This window comes from Rhodamnia argentea, chromosome 9 (genome assembly GCF_020921035.1).
Source record: "Rhodamnia argentea isolate NSW1041297 chromosome 9, ASM2092103v1, whole genome shotgun sequence".
NCBI lineage: Eukaryota > Viridiplantae > Streptophyta > Magnoliopsida > Myrtales > Myrtaceae > Rhodamnia > Rhodamnia argentea.
The window spans coordinates 6,780,221-6,803,386 of NC_063158.1; the positions used below are offsets into that span (position 1 = coordinate 6,780,221).

At 41.7% G+C, this 23,166-nt stretch overlaps 5 protein-coding genes across 8 annotated transcripts in view; 3 read left to right on the forward strand and 2 right to left on the reverse strand.

Annotated features, from left to right (window-relative positions):
- Positions 1-1,220: 1,220 nt before the first annotated feature.
- On the forward strand, positions 1,221-5,103 carry LOC115748608 (probable serine/threonine-protein kinase WNK4). Its single transcript, XM_048285014.1, has 8 exons — positions 1,221-1,674; positions 2,207-2,244; positions 2,382-2,609; positions 2,775-2,995; positions 3,069-3,226; positions 3,328-3,724; positions 3,840-4,729; positions 4,775-5,103. The coding sequence occupies exons 1-7, from the start codon at positions 1,360-1,362 to the stop codon at positions 4,718-4,720; spliced, it is 2,238 nt and encodes a 745-aa protein (XP_048140971.1). The 5' UTR covers positions 1,221-1,359; the 3' UTR covers positions 4,721-4,729; positions 4,775-5,103.
- Positions 5,104-5,720: 617 nt separating this feature from the next.
- LOC115748614 (calcium-binding protein KIC) lies at positions 5,721-6,741 on the forward strand. The gene has a single exon (XM_030685151.2). The coding sequence runs from the start codon at positions 6,025-6,027 to the stop codon at positions 6,454-6,456; it is 432 nt and encodes a 143-aa protein (XP_030541011.1). The 5' UTR covers positions 5,721-6,024; the 3' UTR covers positions 6,457-6,741.
- Positions 6,742-6,938: 197 nt separating this feature from the next.
- On the reverse strand, positions 6,939-12,697 carry LOC115748611 (serine/arginine-rich splicing factor RS31-like). Of its 3 annotated transcripts, XM_030685144.2 has the most exons (7): positions 12,658-12,697; positions 9,501-9,539; positions 9,234-9,370; positions 8,115-8,227; positions 7,750-7,979; positions 7,400-7,660; positions 6,939-7,263 (listed from the first exon to the last, which is right to left on the reverse strand). In XM_030685144.2, exons 3-7 carry the CDS (start codon positions 9,337-9,339, stop codon positions 7,233-7,235), a joined length of 741 nt encoding a protein of 246 aa, XP_030541004.1. In that variant the 5' UTR covers positions 9,340-9,370; positions 9,501-9,539; positions 12,658-12,697; the 3' UTR covers positions 6,939-7,232. The 3 variants fall into 3 exon arrangements, with proteins under 3 accessions (XP_030541004.1, XP_030541005.1, XP_030541006.1); XM_030685145.2 differs by lacking the exons at positions 9,501-9,539; positions 12,658-12,697 and adding an exon at positions 9,560-9,679; XM_030685146.2 differs by lacking the exons at positions 9,234-9,370; positions 9,501-9,539; positions 12,658-12,697 and adding an exon at positions 8,343-8,752.
- LOC115748609 (peroxisome biogenesis protein 16) lies at positions 11,509-17,625 on the forward strand. 2 transcript variants are annotated; one of them, XM_030685141.2, is made up of 8 exons: positions 11,509-11,813; positions 15,035-15,092; positions 15,583-15,799; positions 15,884-16,200; positions 16,271-16,539; positions 16,703-16,770; positions 16,866-16,927; positions 17,030-17,625. In XM_030685141.2, the coding sequence occupies exons 1-8, from the start codon at positions 11,745-11,747 to the stop codon at positions 17,089-17,091; spliced, it is 1,122 nt and encodes a 373-aa protein (XP_030541001.1). In that variant the 5' UTR covers positions 11,509-11,744; the 3' UTR covers positions 17,092-17,625. The 2 variants fall into 2 exon arrangements, with proteins under 2 accessions (XP_030541001.1, XP_030541002.1); XM_030685142.2 differs by having other exon boundaries at positions 11,511-11,813; positions 15,884-16,188.
- Positions 17,626-20,904: 3,279 nt separating this feature from the next.
- LOC115748610 (TMV resistance protein N-like) overlaps positions 20,905-23,166 on the reverse strand; it is a 47,060-nt gene continuing 44,798 nt past the window's right edge. The window contains exons 4-6 of the mRNA XM_048285485.1: positions 22,784-23,068; positions 22,355-22,698; positions 20,905-22,204 (exon numbers count right to left, since the gene is read on the reverse strand). Coding sequence (XP_048141442.1) covers positions 20,905-22,204; positions 22,355-22,698; positions 22,784-23,068 — 1,929 coding nt within the window. The remainder of the gene's footprint in view (positions 22,205-22,354; positions 22,699-22,783; positions 23,069-23,166) is intronic.

Genomic DNA, 23,166 nt, shown 5'->3' on the forward strand with positions numbered 1-23,166 from the left:
AATGGGGTCGATCTAGGGTCGGTCTGCCGGTTCTATTCAGCACGTTGACCTTGGAACTAGATTGCACTGTGTCGGTCCTGTCTAGCTTCAGGGCTTACCATAGATCTATGCTCAACCTTAAATGAATTTGTTTTTCCTCTTTCATCAATTTTACCATGAATGAAGTCGCGGTGAGGATCATTTCAAACAGTTCGAATTTTATCGACGAGTCTAAAGATATTCAATGGGCGGAAATAGCTCAAGCCTAAGGACTTATCTAACTTCTTGCTCCCAAAAGGGGATCGACGACTGGTGTTTAGGAGTAACTCCTGCTGCCAATCGCCCTTGGATGGGGTCACTTGCTTTCAATGAGCCATAGAATTGTACGGATTTGCCGCACAATCACAACGAAGTAAAAGCGTAAAAAGGAGAAAAAGAAATTAAGACAGTTAGGATTCAACTATAATTAGCATCTCACATCTCTTTGTTACACCCCTTAATTATAAGGAAAAAAAGATAATAATAGGAATACATTTTCATGAGTCCAAACCTAAATTACCAATGAAAAAATATGAACTAAATTTATAAAAGCCCTCTCTTGAGAACCCCTGCCGGAGCGGGTTCGCGTACCTTCGTCCACTCATTGGAAAGCGAAATTCCGTCCCGTTCTGTTAATGGGGAATATAAACTATACCCCAACAAGAACTGGACCAAAGTCTGCGGGCGACGTTCGGCTTTGTTCAAAAGTTTGTTATGGACAAGAATACCGTTGGGCTGAGGAGGCCCAGGATGTCCGAAACGGCATGGCGTTGCGAACACCCTCCCCCTTACCTTCTGGATGGATGGAGCGTCGTGTGCTAATTCGTTACTCGTTTCCAGCCTTTTCCATGGTTGGAACTGGAAGCTGCAGAGAACAAAATGGTAACCGAGGAAGCGCAAGATCGACCGCACAAGTGTTGGTCATCCCTTCTCTGACGCACCCTCTCCCTCCGTCCCCGATAATGGCGTTCATTTAACCTCAATTCTTGCTTCTTTCTTCCCTTTTTCTTTTCCTTTTCCGTCTCTCCCGTCGATCGCCCTGAATTCTCTCCCACCTCGAATCCTCTTACCCATTTCTCTGGAATCTCACATTCTTGTTTTCTGTTTTTTTTTCCCTTTTTTCGTTTGTGGGGGCGGGCGAGTTTGAATCTGCTCGAAGAGAAAATGATGGGTTTTGGTTTTGGTCTGGGTTTGGTGTGAGAAAATGGTGGATTTGGGTGGCGCGGCAAGTGGGCTTCTGCGCGCGACAAGCTCATCGTCGCCTCCTCCTTTGCTTCTTCTTCTTCTTCTTTTTCATCCGCCCCGTCGGCTGCAACGACAGCAATCCCACATTGCTCTCGGATGCCGACTCCGATCCTGGGGATCGGCATTCTGTTATTTACCAGAGGACCACCATCAGCTCCGCCGTCGTCGTTGTTCCGTTCCTCTTGGGGTCGATCAACGGCGACTGCTTGTCTGACTCATCGCCGTTTCTTAATTCCCAGATTCGCCGCCTGCTTCTTCCTTGGGTTCCTGGTTTCTGTGTGGTTGTTGGCCGGAATGAGTTCCCTTTCCGCTTCTCCTGCCAATGACACCGGCTTGTTCAGGGGTGGCGGCGATAATTCCAACTCCGACTCTGATTACGTCGAGAAGGATCCCGCTGGCCGCTATGTTCGGGTATTTGTCCATGCCTTTGCTATTCATTTATCTCCTTTTCGTGTATGACAGCTGGGTTCTATTCGTTTCATTGAATGACATTGAAGTTGGATTATCAAATTAGCAACGATGATCAAATGCTTGATTTTAATAGGCATCACATTGTATACTCAAATGTAAGTGAGCACTGGCGAGCATCCGCCCATGAGTACGGAAAATTACCGTGTTATAGGTGTTTGAGCTTCCTTAATTTATCTGCAGCATCAAGCAACGTCAAATTTTGTTGTGGACATGGCACATCACATTCTACAACAGCTTTTACTTGTTTTACCATATGTTCAAGCTCATGATCCTGGCTTTTGACTACTAATACTATCTGGGATGGTTGTCAAGTTTTGACTGTTCGTTATTTTGGCACTTGATGCATGCTTCAGAAGTACTTTCATGGAGCAAAACTTGGCCGAATACATTATGGAATAGGGACTGCAAAAGTTGTTTTATTTTCTCCTTGGCGTAACTATTTTTATTGGTGTTTTCTTTCCTTCTGTCGCAGTATAGCGAGATCTTGGGCAAGGGCGCTTTCAAGACTGTGTATGATATCTTGTCACCTCACTCTCCTATTGAAGTTTCAAACTTTTACACTTCATTAAGCAGCTCTAGCAACTTCCATGTGGAGTCGGTTGTTTGGTGAGAGAATTTTCTTAACACCAGGAAATCTTCTGCTTCAGATATAAGGCATTTGATGAAGTTGATGGGATAGAAGTTGCCTGGAACCAAGTCAGAATTGATGATGTCTTGCAGTCACCAGAAGATCTGGAAAAACTCTATTTGGAGGTTCATTTGCTGAAATTACTAAAGCATGAAAATATCTTGAAGTTCTACGATTCATGGGTGGATGACAAGAAGAAAACTATTAACATGATTACTGAGCTCTTCACATCGGGAAGCTTGCGGCAGTATGTTCACTTGAGTTTCTTATCCATTTTATTCACATTGTTTGGTTTATTTATTTTCATTGCAACATGTAGCATTCTTCTTATTCAAGTCTTTCCTCCGAATGGTCATCTCAGTTCAGCTTTATGGACTTAATTAGACTAATCATGCAATGTTTTGGCTTGCAGATATCGCAAGAAGCATAAAAATGTGGACATGAAGGCAATAAAAAATTGGGCAAGGCAGATTCTTCAGGGTCTGGTCTACCTTCATAGTCACAATCCTCCAATCATTCACAGAGATCTGAAGTGCGACAATATTTTCGTAAATGGAAATCACGGAGAAGTTAAAATTGGAGATCTTGGGTTAGCAACTGTTATGCAGCAACCAACAGCTCGAAGTGTTATAGGTGAGAGACTAGTTCGTCTGGTTTGAGCTAGTAAATTTAATGAACTTTTATTGATTTTATGTATATGCTGCAGGAACTCCTGAGTTTATGGCACCAGAGCTTTATGAAGAGAACTATAACGAACTCGTTGACGTATACTCTTTTGGGATGTGCATGTTGGAGATGGTTACTTGTGAATACCCCTACAGCGAATGCATAAATGCAGCTCAGATATATAAGAAAGTTACCTCGGTAAACTCACCAATAATCATTTATTGCTCCATCATCTCGAAAAGTTCTAGGTAATCTCTTTCTGTTGGAACATCTAGTTTTACTTTAGTGCTTTTCTGCAGGGGGTAAAACCTTCTTCTCTTAGTAAGGTGAGTGATCCTCAAATTAGGGAGTTCATTCAGAAATGTCTCGTTCCGGCAAGGGATAGGCTTTCTGCAAAGGAGCTTCTGACTGACGCCTTCCTCCAAACTGAGAATCGAAAGGAATTGATTCGCGATCCTTTGTCATTGCCTAATCTAAGTCCCAGGTCATTAAATTTGTCGGGTCCTCTCTCCATGGATGTTGACACTGACTATAAGCAGCTGTCCTTAAGCACCTGTGGTAGAAGCAACAAGGAGACTTCGCATTGCCCTGTTCTGGAATTTCAGAGGATAAATAACAAGAACGAGTTCAGGCTGAAAGGAATGAAAAATGAAGACAACACTGTTTCATTGACCTTGCGCATTGCTGACTCAGCTGGTTAGTTCTTATGCATTTCGTATGTTCTCTCTTTTTCCTTGAAGTATCTTGTCATCCTTGACTGTGTTAACACTTGCAAGGTGAAAACATGTAATTGGCTGCTCCTCTCTCTCAGGTCGAGTCAGAAATATACATTTTCTCTTTTACCTTGATAGTGATACTGCACTCTCGGTGGCGGCGGAGATGGTTGAACAACTGGAGTTGGCAGATCATGATGTGACATTCATTGCTGATCTGATCGACTTTCTAATAATGAGACTTCTACCTGGTTGGAAGCCCTCATCCAGTTGTATGTTGGATGGAGTGGTGGTACCCAGAATATCCTCAGTTTTTGGGAAAGATAAAGTCTCTGAAGGTAGCCTGTTGGGTTCAATGCTAACGAGTGTGCCTGCTGAACTCGTGAATAAGCAAGATGGTGGTCTAATTTTACATGCAGGTCTGCAGGATGGTAGGCTGCAAGGCGATGACGGTAACTCTTATGATAGCATTGGTAGAACCATTTATGACAATGACTTCTATTTGTCTCAACACCTGACTAATTTGGGAGATCAAGATTCAGGAGCATCGGTTGCTTCAGAGACACTAGTACATAAACATGATGAAGCAGCTGAATTTGTAGATTGTATAATGGATGGAATCTTCAATGGCTCGAGTGGGTATGCCTCCGATGATTTTGGGGATTCACATTATGAGGATTGCAAACTGTGTGAGAATGATAGCAGAGCTGGAGATCATTTCCAAATGAATGACTTTTCCAGGAACTCAAGATCATCCTTCCCCGATTTGAGCGGAATGTCTAACGTCATGAGCCTCACAAGCAGCTGTTCTTCGTTATCATTTGCGGAGAAAGGTATGGATCTTGAGCTGAAGTTGGATCTAGATGCAATTGAAGCACAATATCGGCGTTGGTTTCTCGAGCTTTCTAGAATGAGAGAGGAAGCTTTGGAGGCCACCAAGAAGAGATGGATGATGAAGAAAAAGCTTACTATTCAGTGATAATAACACTTTGCGGCGATTTTCCTAAGCTGATCAATGCACGTCTCTGTACACTTTGGGTTCTCCTGTCAAGTGGCTTGCCACCATTTTTTTTCTTGTCGCTTCTACAAGGAGAAAGATCTTGTTATATGAGTTATAATGCCCGGAACAATGTTAGATGCGGCTTGTCCTGCCCAACCACCCCAAATTTATGCGATGTTTGAAGTTCTCTTTCCAGCTCTCATCAGCAAGCCTAATTCTATTTTAATATGGTCGCCTATCTTTTCAGTCTATGCAGGAGGCATGAGTATGATCCGGCGTGAATTCATCATTTGATGTTCTCTTTTCCCTAAATACATATCCTTGCTAAGAATAGAAGCAAGGGAGACCCTTCTTTCACTACTTAAGCCTAATTCTATTACGTCTTACGATGGGATGCTGCCCCTCACTATTTTCATGTTTCTCCGGCTATAACAAAGACAAGAATCAGTATGGTCGTGTCCTAAGCTAAAATCAGCATACAAATTGTGCCGGTATATCCTTCCATCGTACTAGGAAGCCACCGTTCATCCTAATGTTGGTGAAAACAACTCCTCCCAGAATATGCTCTGGTTTGCCATGGCGTTTCATAGGGAGTAGAAGACTTAGGAGTTCCTAACCAAACGCAATAATCACATGTTGGAGTTGTTTGTGGACGAACTTTTGCCAGGCTTCATAGGTAAGAACTGTTGTTCCCCTCCCTTTTGAAATGAGAAAATTCCATGAATAATAAACCGCTTCAAAATAAGAAGATGACAGACCGAGCGACTGTCACGCCGCTTCATTTTTGTTTGGGCGTGAATTATTAAATCTAACGGCAGATGTCATGGAAAAGAACAGACGGAAGAATAAGCAATTTTAGAAGCGATCAACAGGATAGTGATGGAGAGAAAGGAAGCTTCTCAGAAGCTGCAACTCCGGACAAATTAAGCTATCTCTCTGGCCTGACCTTGGAGATCCTCTATTCCGCCCCATCCAAACAGTAGGCACCTTCCTGGAAGTCCTTCCCACGAGAGAATAATGGGTCTATCAAACACGTTCTTTCTGGGTAAGGTCCCATCACCGACGTCGATTTTCCCAACATTGACAACTTCAAATCCCCTTTGATCCCATCCCCACCACCCTGCCTATATCATCCAAGGAAAACCCATCACAGTTTCCACCCCCATCAAGAACTCCTTCCTTTCACATAACCCATCTGCTAGATTCCCATCGCAGGCGCTTCTTCTGCATCCCAAAAGCTGGCTCATTTCACTGATCAGGCTTGCAAAGTGCTGCGTCGAAACATGGAAAGCGATCGTTCCAAAGAGATAACAGCAGCCACCAGCAATGACGGGGAGTTCGAGGACATGTTACCGGTGATGGCAGAGAAGCTCGACGTAGAGACTTTCGTGTCGGAGCTATGTGGGGGGTTCAGGCTCTTGGCAGAACCTGGAAGTGGTTTGATAACATCAGAAAGCCTGAGAAAGAATTCAGCCCTTCTAGGAATGGAGGGAATGAGCGTAGAAGAGTCGGAGGCGATGGTGAAAGAGGGAGATCTTGATGGCGACGGCGCCCTCAACCAGACAGAGTTTTGCATCCTAATGGTGAGGCTCAGCCCCGGATTGATGCAAGATGCAGAGGATTGGCTTCAGAAGGCCCTTGACGAGGAGCTTGCCAAATCTTCTCGACAGACTCATGTTCCTTCGACGAGTTCAAAAGAATTTTCCAATCCCTAAGCAGTTGTCCCCCAGCGTTTACATGTAAACAGGTTTGTAACAAAGGCGATAGAAGGACTCATCGCATTTCTTCCCATCATGCATAGTCCTTCCAGTTGAATAAGTTGAATAGAGTCTAGGACTACGACCCTCGGTGTTGGATCTCCCTGTTCCTGCATTTACAGCTATTGACAATGGCCAAAAGCTCGCTGCAGCTCATCCGTCTCCACGATCATATTCCTATCGTATGAATGAGCAAATTCCGCATGTACATCATTATGCACCATAAGCAGCATTTTCTCCTAACCTCGCAAATGTTTTAAAACAGATAGTCTAGCACAAAAATTCCCAGACTGTGGCAGCTAGCAGCTCCTTTGAGTTTTGAGTTCAAAATTTGGGCCTAAAACTAGGCTTCTAAATCCATGACCATAAAGCTTGAAACAGAAAGATTCAATGGGACACCCAGAATGCTGCTACACAAGAGGACATGTTAATTCCCAACATTAAAAAGGCAGAAGCTGCAGATATTTTCTTGACAATCTTCAGCAAATTAGAAGATTCTTTCACATGAAGGGTGAATTAACAGCAGCCAACTCAGAGTTAACAAAAGAAAGAAAGCAGGAGGGTTCAACATTAATGATCATCCAGAGATCATTTAAGTGCAACAAGCAGGACCAGCACTACAGTAACATTACGGAAATATTCTCCACAAAAAGTCCCTAAAACTAGACAAGTAACAAGTCTGCAGCTATCTATTTGGTTTAATCTCCACATTCTACTCAGCTTCTCGAGGACCTTCAAGTTCTCGATCTTCGAACAGGAGAGTGGCTGTTGAAATGGACAAAAACAAAAAAGTCAAGAGACATCACTCGCGCTTATATTATGACAAGAAGTCCTCAATAAGAAAAAAAAAAGGTCTTCATTGAGCAAATTCAATAGCTTTCTTCAAAAGGAAGAATGGTACCTGCGGTATCTGCCGTACTCTGGACTCCTCTGACGGTCATAAGCTGGGCCAGCTGGACCGCTGTATCGATCATACACTGGGCTTCGAGCTCGACCATAATCAGGACTTGATCGCCGATGGTACAGCGGGCTAGGTGACCTCCTGTATGGACTATCCGCACGCCGACCATGACCTCCTCTTCTAGGGCTGCCATATCTCTCATCCCTCTCACCATCATCCTTCAAAGCATATTCAACTGAGACAACTCTGTCTAATATCTTGCTGCAAAAGTGCAAAGTCATCCTCAATACACTGATTCCAGAATTGCACGGCAGAGAACACAATAAATAAACATGAAGAGCATTTATTGCCTCATGTGAGTGCACTCCAGAGCTTTTGTAGCCTCCTCTTGAGTCTCAAACTGCACAAATGCAAAGTTCCGACGTATACGAACATTAAGAACCTTCCCATAAGATTCAAAGTGTCTTTCTATGTCACGAACTCCTGTGCGAATGGGATCGAAGTTGATAACAAAAAGAGTCTTAGTGGGCCTCTGGTTCGCCACCGACTTAGAACCATCTCGAAGCCGTCCCCTTTCTCCCTAGAAGAGGAAAAACCAATCAAATGAACTTTTTATTGGACCAAGGACCACTCCCAAAGTTTTAGCATATGCAAACGAAAAGCTCAAGCCAAGACATAAGCTGTAAATAAACACGTAAGCAAACAAAATACACACCTTAGCCCACTCCACTGACAACCTACGCCTGTCATAACCAAATGGCATATTATCCACACCACGAATGGCATCTGCAGCATCACGCTCATCCTCAAAGTAAACGAAAGCAAACCCTGCCATGAATTAAAAGTTACAAGGGAGGTATAAAAGCACGACACTTGGAGAACAGTAAAGCGAACAACTAAATCATTTTCCTTTTCCCTAGCTGAAACTAGAAACGTACGACACCTGCATATATGAGAAAGGCTGATGTACAGAAAGTTTGTAGAGGCGTGGCAAGCTGAACTAAGTCATGTTGGTGGCACATTAAAGGTCTAAATCCAAGGTTTCAGTTCTGAGACATCATTGCTAAAGCATGCTTCAGTTCAGCATTCAGAGACGAATCAGAAACGGAAGTTGGCGCGACAGAGTGCACTGATCCCCCTATATCTGTCGTGATTGATTGACAGGGCAATAAAATGGATAGAGCCCGGCATGACCATTCTCGTAAGATGGCAACTTATGGCAGTAAGGAGGAGGAGTGAAGGATGAGGAAGTGGAAGGAATGCAGTATGGTGCAATCTGAATGTGGCAGGAGAGCAGGCAAGCATGAAGCATTCCTTTCCAAAAGGAATGTTGTGCAGAGATGTCTCAGCTCATTTTCCTTTAGTAGAGATTCCTGCGTCAAAAGAAACACTTAAATATGGAGACTTTCTCCGATTAAATCGAAAATTCCTCGGCTGCAGACGACTACGCGAGGGCGACCTGCAAATCTAGAGCGACTCACATCCTATTCCACAAGAACTTTTCGTTTCATTTCCAATCCATAGTGGATGCACCCAAGTTTCTAATAAGTTGAATCTTTCTGCCCCAAAACCTTGTTTGCTACTTGTCATTGCATTCAATTTTTCATAATGGCTACAACATTGGCGGATCACTGCACTTATTCCTCTCGCGTGCTTTAAACATATCGTCAGTCAAGCTAGCGCAATCAATCTAAAATAAAAGAATACCAAAGAAAGGCGTCACAGTGACTACGCTCCCAAATTAAGGACAGCAGAATCGAACTATACATCCGTAACCACATAAGCCCAGGTGGGGTTGAAGCACCGAGCAAAACTGAAAGAGGAAAACAATTACCAGACTTCATGTCAACACGCTCAACCCTGCCATATTTGGAGAACAAGCGCTCAAGCTCCGATTGGCGAGTTTCGTACTCGAAGTTGCCCACAAAAACCGGCCTCATTTGGCTGAGTGAAGAAGCCCGAAGAGTTCACCTGCCGAGGCAGACGGAACGCGGACGAATCAAAATCTCAACTTGCGGGATGTAAAACTCCAACGGGACAAGACGAGTCTCGCCATAACTAGTTCTCTAATGCTCGTAAGGAGAACAATGTTTCAACAAACCTTGCAACCCTAAAGCTTTTCCACGGGCGAATGGAGAGACAGAGAGAGAGAGTAAGTACTGCGGAAGCTCCGACTCGGAATCAATGGCGCTCGATGACAAGAAACCCTAGAACCGAGACGACGATGGGTTTATAATCGTATCGCATCGGTGATTTTATCAAATTTCCTTAATTAATCTCCCCCTCGAAAATCTAACCGTCGAAGTTCGTCCACCGTGGCACGGGTTGGTCCGTCGATTGACAGAATCGGGGTTGGGCTAATCCATCCGCTAATGGGCCGCTTTAGAATAGAACTCTATATTTCGACCCCCCCAAAAAAAGTAACTCTATATATGTTCTTTTTTTTTTACCTTAGTTTATATATGATTCGGAAGATCATAATTGTGTGGTTGACTTTTGTTATCAATATTTACATTGAAATGCAAACTTATCCCTAAAATTACCGTTTAATAGTCCTTTTAAACGAATCTCGTTACGATTTTTCCCCCTCTTTATACATAGATGCATTCTACCCAAATTGAAATAATTACGAAGAAATATTGTCTTGACTAAGCTTAGGCTACCTTTTGCCACCCCTGAAGGAGACAATACTTTTTGTTTGTCTCTTTGTGGGGCCATGAATTTTAATTAAATAAAAATTGATCTCGGAAACCATCTTTAATTTCTGGTCATTAGACTATGGATCTATTATTAATTACATACATTTTTTTTTATCTGTCTGGTCATCGTCAATGATTTTCAGCTAAAGAGATAACAATGTGCCAACTGAGTATGATTTTTTCATCTTCTTCTTTTACACACAAAGTTTTCCATCCATCTAGCATTTAGCAAATGGCTCGCGTGGAAAGAAACACAAAGCATGCATAAAGAATCCCTTTTTTTTTTGTGTTTTTGTTTCTATAATCCGTGATTAGATGGAGAAAGATCAAACTTTTGCTTCAGCGAGTCTTTATTTACTATGTAAACTACAGATTTGATTCCGTGATCAAACTCCCCTTGCGAGTGCAAAAGGGGAGCGTGAATTTACCGTATTCATGGTGGGTCGATCGGAAAAGGGAGTACACAAATTTTCGTTGAGGTAGGCAAACAACAAAGTCGTTACATTAGTTGATTGGAACATTTCTATGCATTTTCTGTCATGTTTTCAATTACGTATGTTCAACGTCGGGTGAGACCTCAATCGGTGATAGGCCCTCCACCTCGAATGGAGTTGATTCACTACCCTTTTTTGGTCGATCCAAGCATGATCTTTGGTCGGTGCGTGACCACATCCTCGGACCCCCTCAATTGCCCCAATCTAATTGCATTGTGACTCCAAAAGGAACCGTTATCCAACATTTACGGATAGCAATCATAGGAATCACATGAGAACTAGCAAAACTTGAGGAGATTAGGAGTTTTATCTCTCCTTAATGCTTTATCTCCTATAGGTTCCCCATAGAGGAAAATGATCACCATCTTTGATTCCAACTAAGGAACATAGTTAAATCGGGTCGACTCATCATGTGGTCCACTTATTCGGCACTATATTAGATTGGTATGGATTAGAATTATGTTTCATCAATAGATACCATTTTTGTGGATAGCATGAGCTTTTTTTAGTCGATATTCTTTTGATGTCGTATATAATAAAAATGCCATATTAAGCTTTAATAACATGAACTAGTTTAATTATCAAAGTGTTAATTACGAACAAAAAATGATTAAAAAATTAAACTCTTTTTTTTAGTTGGTTGTCTCTTGATATAATTCTAACAAAATGAAAATCCTCGGAAGTTTCCGCACGCATTGGAGCGCGCAAAATCCACGTCCTCTTCTCGCTCGCTCACCAGAAAAAATATCCGCGAAATCGACCGCCCACAGCGAATTGTAAACTACATCTTCGCCGTCCAAACCACAGGCCCCGGTGGAAGAGTGGGACCCGGAACGATTTCAACGGCCGGAAACTCATCATCAGTTATTTTTTTTCCAATCAACGGTGGGCGATTTTCCCACAAAAGACAAAATATCCACACTCGATCAAAGACTCGCCACTTCCCTCGGAGGTTCTTGCTCGCCTTCGCCTCAGTTCTTCGAGCTTCGCATCCTCGCCTTCGGAATATTTCAGGAAAAATTCCGCGATTTCATTGAAGGAAAACTCAGAACTCGTTGATGTTTGCGTTGTTTGGAACCTGAATCGTTTGGAGCACTGTCGTGTTGTGGAATCGAAGCGGAGGCTGAGTTGGTCGAGCGATTCTCGACGGCCATGGAGGCTTATAAGCGGTGGGTTCGGAGGAACAAGGAGTATGTGCACTCTTTGGAGTCTCTGGCCAACGTAACCTTCTCGACTTTCTCTTCGTATTCGCTATTATTAGTCATGGTGTGTGCAGGGAGTGAATTTGGTGGCGAGTCGATGAACTGTCTTTTTACCGAATGTTCCTGCTACGTTTGGTTCATGAGCAGTAGGTGTGTCCTGTGAGAGTATGGGGATGGTGCTGAATTAGCGGTATGAGCTCGTGCCTTCGTGGATCAGAGAATTTTCCAAAGACACTAATTTTTTGTTGATCGGTCTGTAGAAAGTCTTACGTGAAGATGGGGATGAGAGGAATCTATGCCAGGGGGTTTTCTCTTTTGCAGTAGGTTGAATTGAAAGACAAGATACCGTTATTCGGTGTTGTAGTTGTTGCCGCCAAGGGGGTTTGGTAACGGCTATATACAGTTGAAGTTTGGGCACTAACCACATTTGGTGTGTGATGCTATGGGGTGATGACTCGAGGATGAGATAATGGAACAGAATTGCTTAGTTTTTTCTTTCTTTTTGGGGGTTATTTAGGTGTAAAGTAAATTTTCTCAGCTGTCGAGGGGGATTATTTTTGCTCATGATTCTGTTCAAATAGTACCAAGAGTAGAGGGGAACTTTCAGCATAGGTACTCAGAAGCAAGAGCCGATGAAGTGCCCTTAATTAGCTAGTTGTATAAGTCTCGGTGTGCTTATACTTTTACGTGCTTCTACTATTTGTAATCTACAAAATGCTTAACTGGGGCAATTGCAAGTTCTTGGAAGCACAATAGAACTGCAACTAGGCTGCTTAACTTTCCGTTAGTGAGCCTGTTTGTATGTGGGTAATCTTAATTCTCATCAGAACGTGACTGCTTGCACACCGGGGGAGGAGGAGAGAGAGAGAGAGAGAGAGAGAGAGAGAATTGGGTGCTTCAGCAAGAGAGTAATAGCTTAATCGAGAAGTGGAAAGAAATAGAGAAGCAAGAGAATTCAACACAGGGAATTTAGAGAAATGTCCTAGTTTCCCAGCCCATCATTCAAGAATTAACTGCAATCTCAATAACCATGACAACCCAATCTTTTTTGTTTCGATTTGGCTTGTTGATAAGAGTCATGATCTAAGTAGCACCGACAAGCGACACGACACGCCGACGTGTCATTTCTTAAAAAATAAAGAATCCCGACTTTTTGGAACACGTTGCATATTAAATTTATATTTTTATATATAAATGATAAATTATCATGTATATATAAAAATGACAGCGGTTCTTTTTCTTCTTTTACGGTTTCACTTTTAGTTGTTTTTTTTTTTGGAATGGCTGGGTATATTAACTTTGAGGTGGCTGGATATATGACCTAAGTATGATATATATATTTAATAAATTTACATTTTGATCCCTAATTTATTGAAAATGCTTAAAATTGATTCCGTGCGTATCGACATGGCATGTCGGGATGCTAGACTCACGTGTTGCTGGTTGCCGCATGTTATAGAGTGTCCGAGTGTGGGAGAGTGGCGGACACGACACGGCACGACATGTAGGCCCTCGGAGAGTGTCGATACTTCCTAGTTCATGACAACCTTAAAAGTTTCAGCGATATTGCTAAGCCTTGTGTACTTAGAAAGATGAATCGAGTGTCCACCAGTACCAATCGACAACCATAGGGAAAGTCAAAATATGATGTTTTTGACCGGCCACTTCTCCCATCGTATGGAAAGGTCTAGGCTTAAGCTAGGGGGAAATGAAACATTTGCTACTCAAATTATATGCAAGTGAAAAGACTTCTTTTTCAGTTTTCAACTTGTACGAGAAACTTTTGGGTAAGCATGTGGAATGATATGATGACCCAAACGTCCAAATAATCATTAGAAGGAAACTATTGAGAAGATGTTTTATTGGATCAAGTGAAATGGATTATATTTACTTGAAAGCAAGTACATATTACAACACAGAAAAAGACTAAATTCAAAGTTAAGTTCCATTAACTTCTACTTGGTATTTCGGTTTTTTTCTCTATGGAATTTTTAAGTAGATCCCTTGTCAAAAGGTAACGTTGATTGAATTAGTACTATTAAGATGAATGACCTGAGGAATGTTCCCATATGATATCTGTTACTTTCTTTGTCAATTCTGAGATTGGTTGTGTCTTCGAAGTTGTATGACAAAAGATGATAAATCATAACATAGCCGATTGCATTCCTTTCATCGGTATACATTTAGTGTTGGTGCAGCCCGTTCCTGGGCAGCTCGGTGAGGAGGACTTTGTCATTAACAATATTAGTATTTGAAAAATCCCAGTTAGCTGATGTGTATGTGTCATTTCCATAAGAAGGCATAAGCCATCTTTCACTGCACTCCTTGTGAATGGGTTGCCATAGATTTTGGTTCATATTATTGTGGGTCCTTGTTGGGTGGTGGAAGCTTCAGAATGGGAAGTAGGATTATCATATGTGCTGGAAGGAAAAACATTGTGCAGAGTGGATAAGAAGCCATTTAATTAGTTCATTGTCTTGTTATTATACTTCTTTAAGGGGCGTGGTTTGTCGAAGAGCACATCACTACTACCTTTGGCAATTTCAACCTAAGTTTATTAATTTATGGCTCTTGATGGCCATCATTTGGTGGATCAATTCTATGATCAGGTCTTTTGTGATCTTGTGGATCTTCTTCTTGTATAAAGTTTTATCCCGTTGTTGTATCTCCTGTACTTCTCTACGTAGTCTTTACTTGGAAGATTTTGCAGTTGACTAACTTGTAGTGATCTGTTGTCTGCAATTGCATTGGTGTTAAGCTCTATGTGAGGACATGTCTTTGACAAACATCTGCATTTTGGCAATATTTTCGCTGCCCACCCTGTTTCATTTACAGTATGTTCCAAACTTGATTTAAATTTACAAGACAAATGGTAGCATTATGTATTTGCAGCCTAGCACTAACTTAGATGCTGCCTAGCTTCTTCATCAATTTGTGCATCTAGTTGCTTATAATCTGTATTCCGCCTTGATCTATCTGTATTGATACCTCTCTGTCTGGGTGGAAAAAGTCTTATTTGCTTCACTCCATAGCACATCTGGCATGTATAAATTGTTTCAGCCGAAACTAGATATTCTTGATCTAACACACAAAAGGAATCTCTATTTGTGTGCTTTTTTTAGATTGGTTTGGACTATTCTTTCAGGTAAATTATAATGTCGTGTGTGCTGATTTCTGAAGATAGCAGACTCTTATCTACTTATACCCTCATCTCATCTGGATGTTTTAATTGTGGAACAGGGTTTGACATGGCTGCTGCCAGAGCGATTCTCTTCTTCAGAAATAGGACCAGAAGCAGGTTTTGTGAAAATTTGGTAACTTTTAGCTTCATATTTTCAACTTAGGGTTTGAAACACCTTTCTGCGTCAAATGCCTTTCTGCTTGCCCTATGAGATAGAGTTAGGTTGAATTGAACATAAAAGTGTGAGAAGTTGGTTACATTTAGCTACTCGTTTTCGAATGAGGTTTTGAAGGACCTTTTCCTGCATCAATTGCTAATGGGAGAGATTGTTTGGTCAAAGTGGAACCAGACATATGGAAATATCTTTTCAGTGCTTTAAATCTTCACTTATAAAGAAACTCAAGATAGCATGATTTACTAATAGGCCATCACTTCCTTAAATTGTGGGGTTTATTTGATGAGTACATGGTGTACACGCAAGCCCATGTTCATCGAAATTTAGGTTGCTTGTTCTTATAGAATTTTGACTGTTGCTTGCCCCATTTTTTTCTCGTATATAATGAAAGAATTTGGAGTTTTATTGGGAAAGTTTGTCATTTTACTGCAGTGACTGCTATCTTGGGTGTCATAACTGCCATCAATGAACACATAATTGATACCGCCCCATCTCAGATCCACACTGGTCATCCTGCGCCTTCCGCATTTCCTTATTCGTTATGCATATCTGCATTGAAGGACTTGGAAACACTTGTTGAAGTCGTAGCGCAACATTATTACGGTGATACCAAGAAGTGGAACTTCATTGCAGCTACAGAGGCTATTAAGTGAGTTACAAAGGTGTCAAACAACTTTTCATGTAGCTATAGTCTGTGTGGTTTCCTGATGGTCTGGTAGTCTGTTTGAACCAGGTTTTTGGTTAGGTTAGCCATGTTTCGGAATAGTGGCTATAGGATGCTTCTACAGGGCGGGGAGATTCCAAATTCTGAGGAGAAATTAGAAGTTTGCTCATCACAGTCCAGACATGGAGATTTCAGAAAACCTGGATTTTATAGCGGGCCTGGTTCTTTCAGGAATTGCGTTGGGCAGAATGGGTGGAATCTGGAAGGAAGAGCACTGTCAGCATTAAACAGATTTGGAGAGAATGCCAGAATGGTTTCTGACCCAGTGTGGTTGCGCAGGGTGCAGCAGCAGAATGCTATTATGGAACCTCTTGGTAGGCATGTCGGTAGGTTGTTAGTTGAACCTTGGTGAAGTCGTATAGTATACTTTTGCTGATACATTTTGTTTTATGACAGCTCCAAAGGCAGAGACATCAACATTGTCATCTATTTTGTCCGAGAAGGGTGTGCATGGATCGTTATATCTCATGGGGGAGATCCTATTTATCTCAAGGCCACTAATCTATGTTTTGTTTATTAGAAAGTATGGAACTTGGTCCTGGACTCCTTGGTTTCTTTCGCTGGCCATGGATGTCTTTGGTGTTGGCATCTTTTCTCAAGTTACTTTGTCTGGGTGCGGTAGTGAAGACCGCAAGTTTCAGTACACCACTTCAGAAAAAGATGAGGTTAGAGTCTCTAGTTATGTAATCGTTCATTTGAATTTGTCCATTTGGCATGCCCTGGCTTGTATCACAATGCTTTAGGACTGGCCTTTCTTCAGCCATCTAATGTCCAAATTAATGATTCTCTTGAGATGTGTCAACTTGTGTTCTTTTTCCCTGTAAGTAGTTGAAAAGAAGAAAGCTACTCTGGGCACTCTACCTGATGAGAGATCCATTCTTTAGCAAATACACAAGGTACTTATAGCTACCAGAAATTATTTCGGTGCGAAGTTTACATTTCTGGGATGAATCTCCTGATGGAAAACCATGTTCCTTCTCTGATATTTCAGGGAAAGGCTTGACAGAGCAGAGAGACTCTTGGAACCTGTTCCCCTTTTTGGGGCTCTTACAGGTGTTCTTATGTTCCCATTTTGCTTCTATTTTTTTATGTTGGCTAAGATAAGGCTACTTATGATGGGAAATTGTGCTCATTCCTTTGTGTTTACTCATGCAGCTAAAGTCATAGAGCTGATTTTCGGAGCCCAAACACGGTATACATACATGTCGGGCTCATAAGAGCGAAGCCTTAGAAAGCTGTGCTACTCCTTGAGCTGCCATGCCCGCCAGAAATAGACTACAAGGACCGTGTCCACTATTCTCAGGAGTTACCGCGAGTTGAGGGACGTTGTCTTGGTGAAGAAAATCGACATTTTGATGTTTTTGGAAAATAACGCAACAACTATTAACTGGTGAAGGTCTGATGGAGATCCCCAATTGTACACTGGTTCCTTGGTTTTGTTGGAAATAGATTTTGCTTCTTAACTTGGATTGCATCTGGAAGTTCTCATCGCGCAGACTTCACTGTGGAGTCAGGGCTCAATCATGTTCGATTTTCTTGGGGGGGTTGAGGGAGAAGATCTTGTGTCCCCTTTACTCTATGCTGTCTAAGAATTCTTCTTCCCTTTTGTTTTCTTCCATGTTTGTCTTCAAGCCAAGCCCTTTGTTTAGATCCCTGCGTACAGAAGAATATTGGTAATGGTCGAGTGACATTGCTTCTTCGGTTCGAATGAAGGAATCCTTTAGATGTGAAAAAGTGGGTTTGTTCTGTTATTGATCAGAGATCTTTTCTTGAAAAGTCCATATTTTCTGGTCTCTCTTTCTTCATTAGTTTGATCTCCTCCTCTCTGACCAGTCTCCCTTTATTCCTGCCCCCGGACTAGCATATGCAGATTTTCCTTTTTTCACTTGGAAGTCACCGCCGTTTTAGTGATGGGGTTCTATAGTCTCGAGGGATCAATTCTCCATTCCGAAAATATTGTATCTTTCTATGTAAATTGTTGTACCTCACAGATTTTTTTTATAGGTTCTTAATGAACGATTGGGATTTGTTCAGTTATAGATCCTCTGGGATTCGTACCAGTGCCCAAGGTGGACAATTCACCTTCTACTCCTTTTATACGTGTTGAGTAGATGTGCTAAATTGAATCTGAACCACCGATGATGCTAAGATTCATGTAAGTCTTGTAGGTCTCATTAGATCTAACGGTCTGGACTCTGAGTTAAGGCTATGTGTGTGCTTGAATATTGAGTTCGATGAACACTAGCAGTAGAAAAATGTGTAGGGAATGAATGCCGTTTCACTCGGCCATTGTTCAAAGTAATAGGTAACGGAAAAGAAAAGGGGTAATAACACAAATAGTTTATGGAATTTGGTTTAATGTGCTATGCCATCCTTGATTTTTATTTTGTTTAATGTCGATTCAGTCATCGCTGGCCGTTTTGTGGCATATCACCAAATCAGTGATTTCCGAAAAAAATTAGCTAGGAGGACTATAACGGAATTTTGAGCAAGCGTTCAAGACTAAATTGGTAGAAATGAAAAGTTTAGGGTTCAATTGGAATTCGTATAATAGATTTAAAACTAATTGGACAATTTCTCTTCTGAGGAAGAGACCTTGTGACTGGCCTTGACGCTTGCTGCATGAAGCACAACGCCAGGGTTCAAGCCAAAACAGCGAGCCTCGACATCGATATTTGGAGCTTGTTCTTCATGAAATTGCTTGATATACGACTAGTCGTTGGCCCCCGCATTTGCATGGACATTTTCTGTGGGAAAGCTTTTCACTAGTGAAAGATAGCTTTACACGTCTATAGACTCCACACAAGCATGGATTAGCATTCTCGTAGAAGTATACCGCGGAGCGGATGCAGAGAAAATGGCGTAAGGGCCTAATGAGCCCAAAGAAAGAAGAGACACCGAGTGCGGTGAAAAACATCTGTGAGTAAAATTTAATGTGCCTGCTGCGAAGGTTCTGTTGGTTCACAATTTCACTAAATCATCTCTTCATCCTCAAGCCCACTTGTGGGAGAGCAAATGCAATCATGTTGGCTACAATGTCAACATTTGCTCCTATAAAAAAGGTGAGTATCTACAATTATAATTGGTGAAAAGACATTTAAATCATTGACAAACAGCTCTTTGGCATCGAGTGGGCAACTGCAATGGCTATCAAAGAGCGTTTCTCTCTGGGACAAAAGAATTTCAAACGGAAATCCCGAGACACCGAATACGCGTCATCTGTTTCTAAATTGCTGTCAAGTTGATAAGGAAATTGCTGTCAAGTGTTAATCCTTCAACAATTCAGGAGTTGGATGGATATAAATTCCAGAGTCTCAAGTTGCCTGAACTGTCGAGAACAATAGCAATAGAATGGAACCTTCGCAAACCGCATCAATTCAAATAGCTGCTTCAAAAACTGCAAAACTTTCCCTAAGAAAGGCCTCAACAGCTCCTGCAAATTGGTGCATCATCCTGAGATCAACTTGTTAACCACTGAACAACGTCAAGCATTCTAGTGCCAAAACAAAGAGTCCATTTACACAGTCACTTCATTCTTCATCTCACATCAGAACCACCTCCACACGTAATTCTCTTTGGTTGACATGTCCCCATTTAAAATGACATCGTTTATTTAGTAATACATAGTATGCTATATTATGTCTCGCTATTTCGAAGGTTCAGAATGAGCACTGGCAGAACAAATCCACATTGCATAGCATAAAAGATTCTAATGCTCGAATGAACAGAACATAAAGTCTGAAGTTGATTTTTCCAGACCGGATGAAATTGATCGATATTCGGTGCTTGGTCATATTCGACACGTAAATCTTATCGAGAATCCAAAATGGACAGGGAATCTTGTGAAGATAATAGAGCAGTGTATCAAAAACATGTTAATGACTTGCCACGAAAAGAATTCTTACGTGACTGAGATAACTGAAGTTGATGGGTTTCCTGAAAAGTTCAAATGGCTTATCTGCTGTACTGTTCTTCCATTTGAGCATCCTCACTGATAAAATGAAATCGAAAGTATCTGCGTTTATGCCAATAAACATAGCCAAATAGATGTCAAGGGAGGAAGCAAATCATTCTTCAAACTCGGTACTCCGACAAAATTACAACTCAGATTTGCTAGTGATAGTCATCCATAGCTTATCCAGGATGAGCAATCTTACTTGAAGGCTCATGACATCTGATGTCCTTAGAAGGCAGTCTGATGAGAGCTGTTTTGTCTGAAGCATCATGTCATACTCATCCATCACCTTCTCCGTTCTTTGAATCACCAAAGAGAAGGAAGACCATATCCTGTCGTCATGGAAAATGGTTAAATTGAACCTAATCATTTTATGTAATGGGAAAGGAGACAAAAGGAACATAATCCATCTTTTTATTCGGTGATTAAATATCAAACCTCCTCCTTCGTATGTTGCTAGTAGCAAATTGTTAATAAATTAAGTAGAGAAAACTCTTAAGTCGGCGAACAATAGTTAATAATGGCAGAAATTTGTAACAATTGACAATCTATTGAAGTGCTACACTTGTACAATTTGGAAAAGGTCGGTAATTTACTGATTAATCAAAACATTGGTAAATCCTTCTACTCTTCCTTGTGAATGCATTATCGACAGCTCCAACGATCCAGAGTACGATACCCCTGCATCATGTCAACTTCCACTGACCAGAAATCTCCATTCCTTGAACTACTTAAAAAGACAAAAGTATAACAGCGGGAATGCTGATGAACAGTGTGACCTGCTTTATTTACCTTTCAAAGTTAAACATGAATCGTTCCCGACAGTGTGACCAAAGGGCTCGACTTGTCGGAGCAGTCTTTTCATGGATCAGTTGTTTCTCTCTGCTGCAGTAGAACAATGAACGTATGAAGATACGATAAGTTGCATCGCTGAACGTCTGTTAGAGTTTAGACGCCTTGATTCCTGGACCTCTGTGATCCCCACCAGTTCATGTGAGATTGACCCCCATCATTTCATTCAATCTTCCAAACTCGACAGATGTGGACAATTTGCTGAGGCTAGGAGTTGAATCTCTCATTTTTTCCACATTTGCCACTTTATCCATTCCCTGTCCTGAAGCTTCCAGCCCCTTTCGATCGTCAAATCTTTCAGGTTATCGAAGCACGAGGGGTCTGGTAATGCTTCAATGGATCTGCACCTCTTGATATGCAACAATTCCAAGTCTTTCAATCTTTCAAGGCCTTTGATTTCGACTAGATTGTGGCATCCACAAAGGCTTAATCCCTTCAGATGCGTTAATTGCGAAAGGTCCGGTCTTACAAGGGACTGACAGTCCCATATCTGCAACTCTTCCAAGTTTTTCAGTCTGTCAAGACCTCCAACTTGAACTATATCATCCTCTACCAGACAAAGAGCATAATCTGACTTAAAGAACTTACGCAAACCCAAGAATCTCAAAGACTCTAGATGTTCAAGGCCGTCGAGATTGGACAACTTCCCGCAACTTGATACAGTTAATTCTGCTAAGTATTTTAACGCTTCTAGACCCTTGATTTCTGTCAGCTCGCTGCATGACTTGATACTTAATTTTGACAAGAATTCCATACTTGACAAACTCGGTAACTCTTTCAACTCGTCACAATATTGGACAGAAAGCTTGAATAATCCAGAGGGAAGCACCGGCAGGGATTCTAGCAATCGGCAACCCACGACCTTGAGCACTTTTAGATGGATTAGACGAGAAAGTTGAGGCAATGTGCGATGCCGACAAGTGACTCCCAAAGATGTTAAACAAGGGGGAAGCTCTGGCAGCGATTGAAGATTGTCACACCTCCTTAAATCAAGGTGTTGCAGAGAAGGCAACTTACTGATGCTTTGTGGCAGCGATTGAAGCATCTTGCAGTCGCGCAAATCAAGTTCCTCAAGACGAGAGAGCTTATCGAATTCATCGGAGAAGCCAGAAACGCCTGTCGATCTTAATCGAAGGATCTTTAGTGAAGACAACCGATCTATAGGGATTTCCCCTCCCAGCCTCTCGCAATTTGTGGCATCTAGTTCTTCAAGTTTCTCAGGACGAGAGAGCTTATTGAATGTGTCGAATAAGCCAGAAACATATGTCCAACTTAATCGAAGGATCTTCAGTGAAGATAACCCATCTATATGAATTTCCCCTCCTAAAAGCCGGCATTTGGTGGCGTCTAATAGTTCAAGGCTGCCCAACTTGCTAATAGTACTAGGCAAACTCCTCAAGTTCTCACAATGAGCAATATTCAAAATTTTCAAGCTTTTCAAATCCCCAATGGATTCAGGTAATTCGTAAATGAACGAGCATGACAAGTCCAATTCAGTCAACCGTTCCAATTTCCCAATTGAGTTGGGGATATGATAATCTTCTAGAATACCAACTCCCTTTAATGACAAGTACTGCAATTTCACGAGGGATCCGATGCATTCTGGAAGTCTACGTAATTCCGAGCAACCACTCAAGTCAAGGTGTGACAAATTTACCAGGTGGCTAATTGAGTCTGGAAGTCCAATCAATGATTTGCAATCAGAGGCAACAAGCTTCTCCAGCTTCTTCAAAGAAGCTATACATGGAGGGATTTCCTCTATAGCAGTCTTGCATATGCAAAGTCGCTCCAGTTCTTCCAACTTGCCAATTCCTTGGGGTAGCTTTTGGAGTTTCTCACATCTATGAAAGAACAAATGAACGAGGCCCTTGACTTCTCCGATCGAAGGGTGAATTTGCTTCAGATTATGACATCCTTCGAAGGTTAACGTCTCTAAATTTTGGAAGGCTGAGAGATCAGGAGAAACTTTTAAACAATGGCAATCTACAAGAGCAAGAACTTTCAACTGGGTCGCCACCTGCAAAACAAAATGATTGATAAATTTTCACAGAGAATATAAGTCATTAGAAACAAAAGACAAAACAAGATGCTCTCCGTCTGACCTTGAGATGACTCCAACCTTCCCAATACTCCGAAATGTCACACTCTGATAAATAAAGTACGACTAATTTCTCCAGATGAAAACTAGTGACCACGGATGCAGGACATTTCTTCCACACGAGGCATCGTAACTGAGGAAGCAAGCCTTTGGAATCTCCAATCAGTGTTGCGTTATCCACTATAAGCAACCTTAAGTTCGGTAGTGTCTCAATTTGCTCCGTTGTGAGTTCCACGTGCGAGTCGTTTTCGTCGAAACAAAGTGCCTGAACGCGATCCTTTTCTTTTCCCTTCACAAATGTTGCATATCAGTGGAGAGGAGCAATCCACAAAAAAAATATTTAAGATTATGGCATTGGATTTCGGTTAACCATATCCTTTTATAAGT

Excerpts from the sequence above, each read along its gene's own strand:
- LOC115748608 (XM_048285014.1), top strand. The coding sequence starts at position 1,360 with ATGCCGACTCCGATCCTGGGGATCGGCATTCTGTTATTTACCAGAGGA. Across the intron at positions 2,610-2,774 it reads ACATCGGGAAGCTTGCGGCA|ATATCGCAAGAAGCATAAAA; the intron begins GTATGTTCACTT and ends TTTGGCTTGCAG. Across the intron at positions 2,996-3,068 it reads AACAGCTCGAAGTGTTATAG|GAACTCCTGAGTTTATGGCA; the intron begins GTGAGAGACTAG and ends TATATGCTGCAG.
- LOC115748614 (XM_030685151.2), top strand. The coding sequence starts at position 6,025 with ATGGAAAGCGATCGTTCCAAAGAGATAACAGCAGCCACCAGCAATGAC.
- LOC115748611 (XM_030685144.2), bottom strand. The coding sequence starts at position 9,339 with ATGAGGCCGGTTTTTGTGGGCAACTTCGAGTACGAAACTCGCCAATCG. Across the intron at positions 8,228-9,233 it reads GCGTGTTGACATGAAGTCTG|GGTTTGCTTTCGTTTACTTT; the intron begins GTAATTGTTTTC and ends AATTCATGGCAG. Across the intron at positions 7,980-8,114 it reads TGTCAGTGGAGTGGGCTAAG|GGAGAAAGGGGACGGCTTCG; the intron begins GTGTGTATTTTG and ends TTCCTCTTCTAG.
- LOC115748609 (XM_030685141.2), top strand. The coding sequence starts at position 11,745 with ATGGAGGCTTATAAGCGGTGGGTTCGGAGGAACAAGGAGTATGTGCAC. Across the intron at positions 15,800-15,883 it reads GCAGCTACAGAGGCTATTAA|GTTTTTGGTTAGGTTAGCCA; the intron begins GTGAGTTACAAA and ends TGTTTGAACCAG. Across the intron at positions 16,771-16,865 it reads TTCTTTAGCAAATACACAAG|GGAAAGGCTTGACAGAGCAG; the intron begins GTACTTATAGCT and ends CTGATATTTCAG.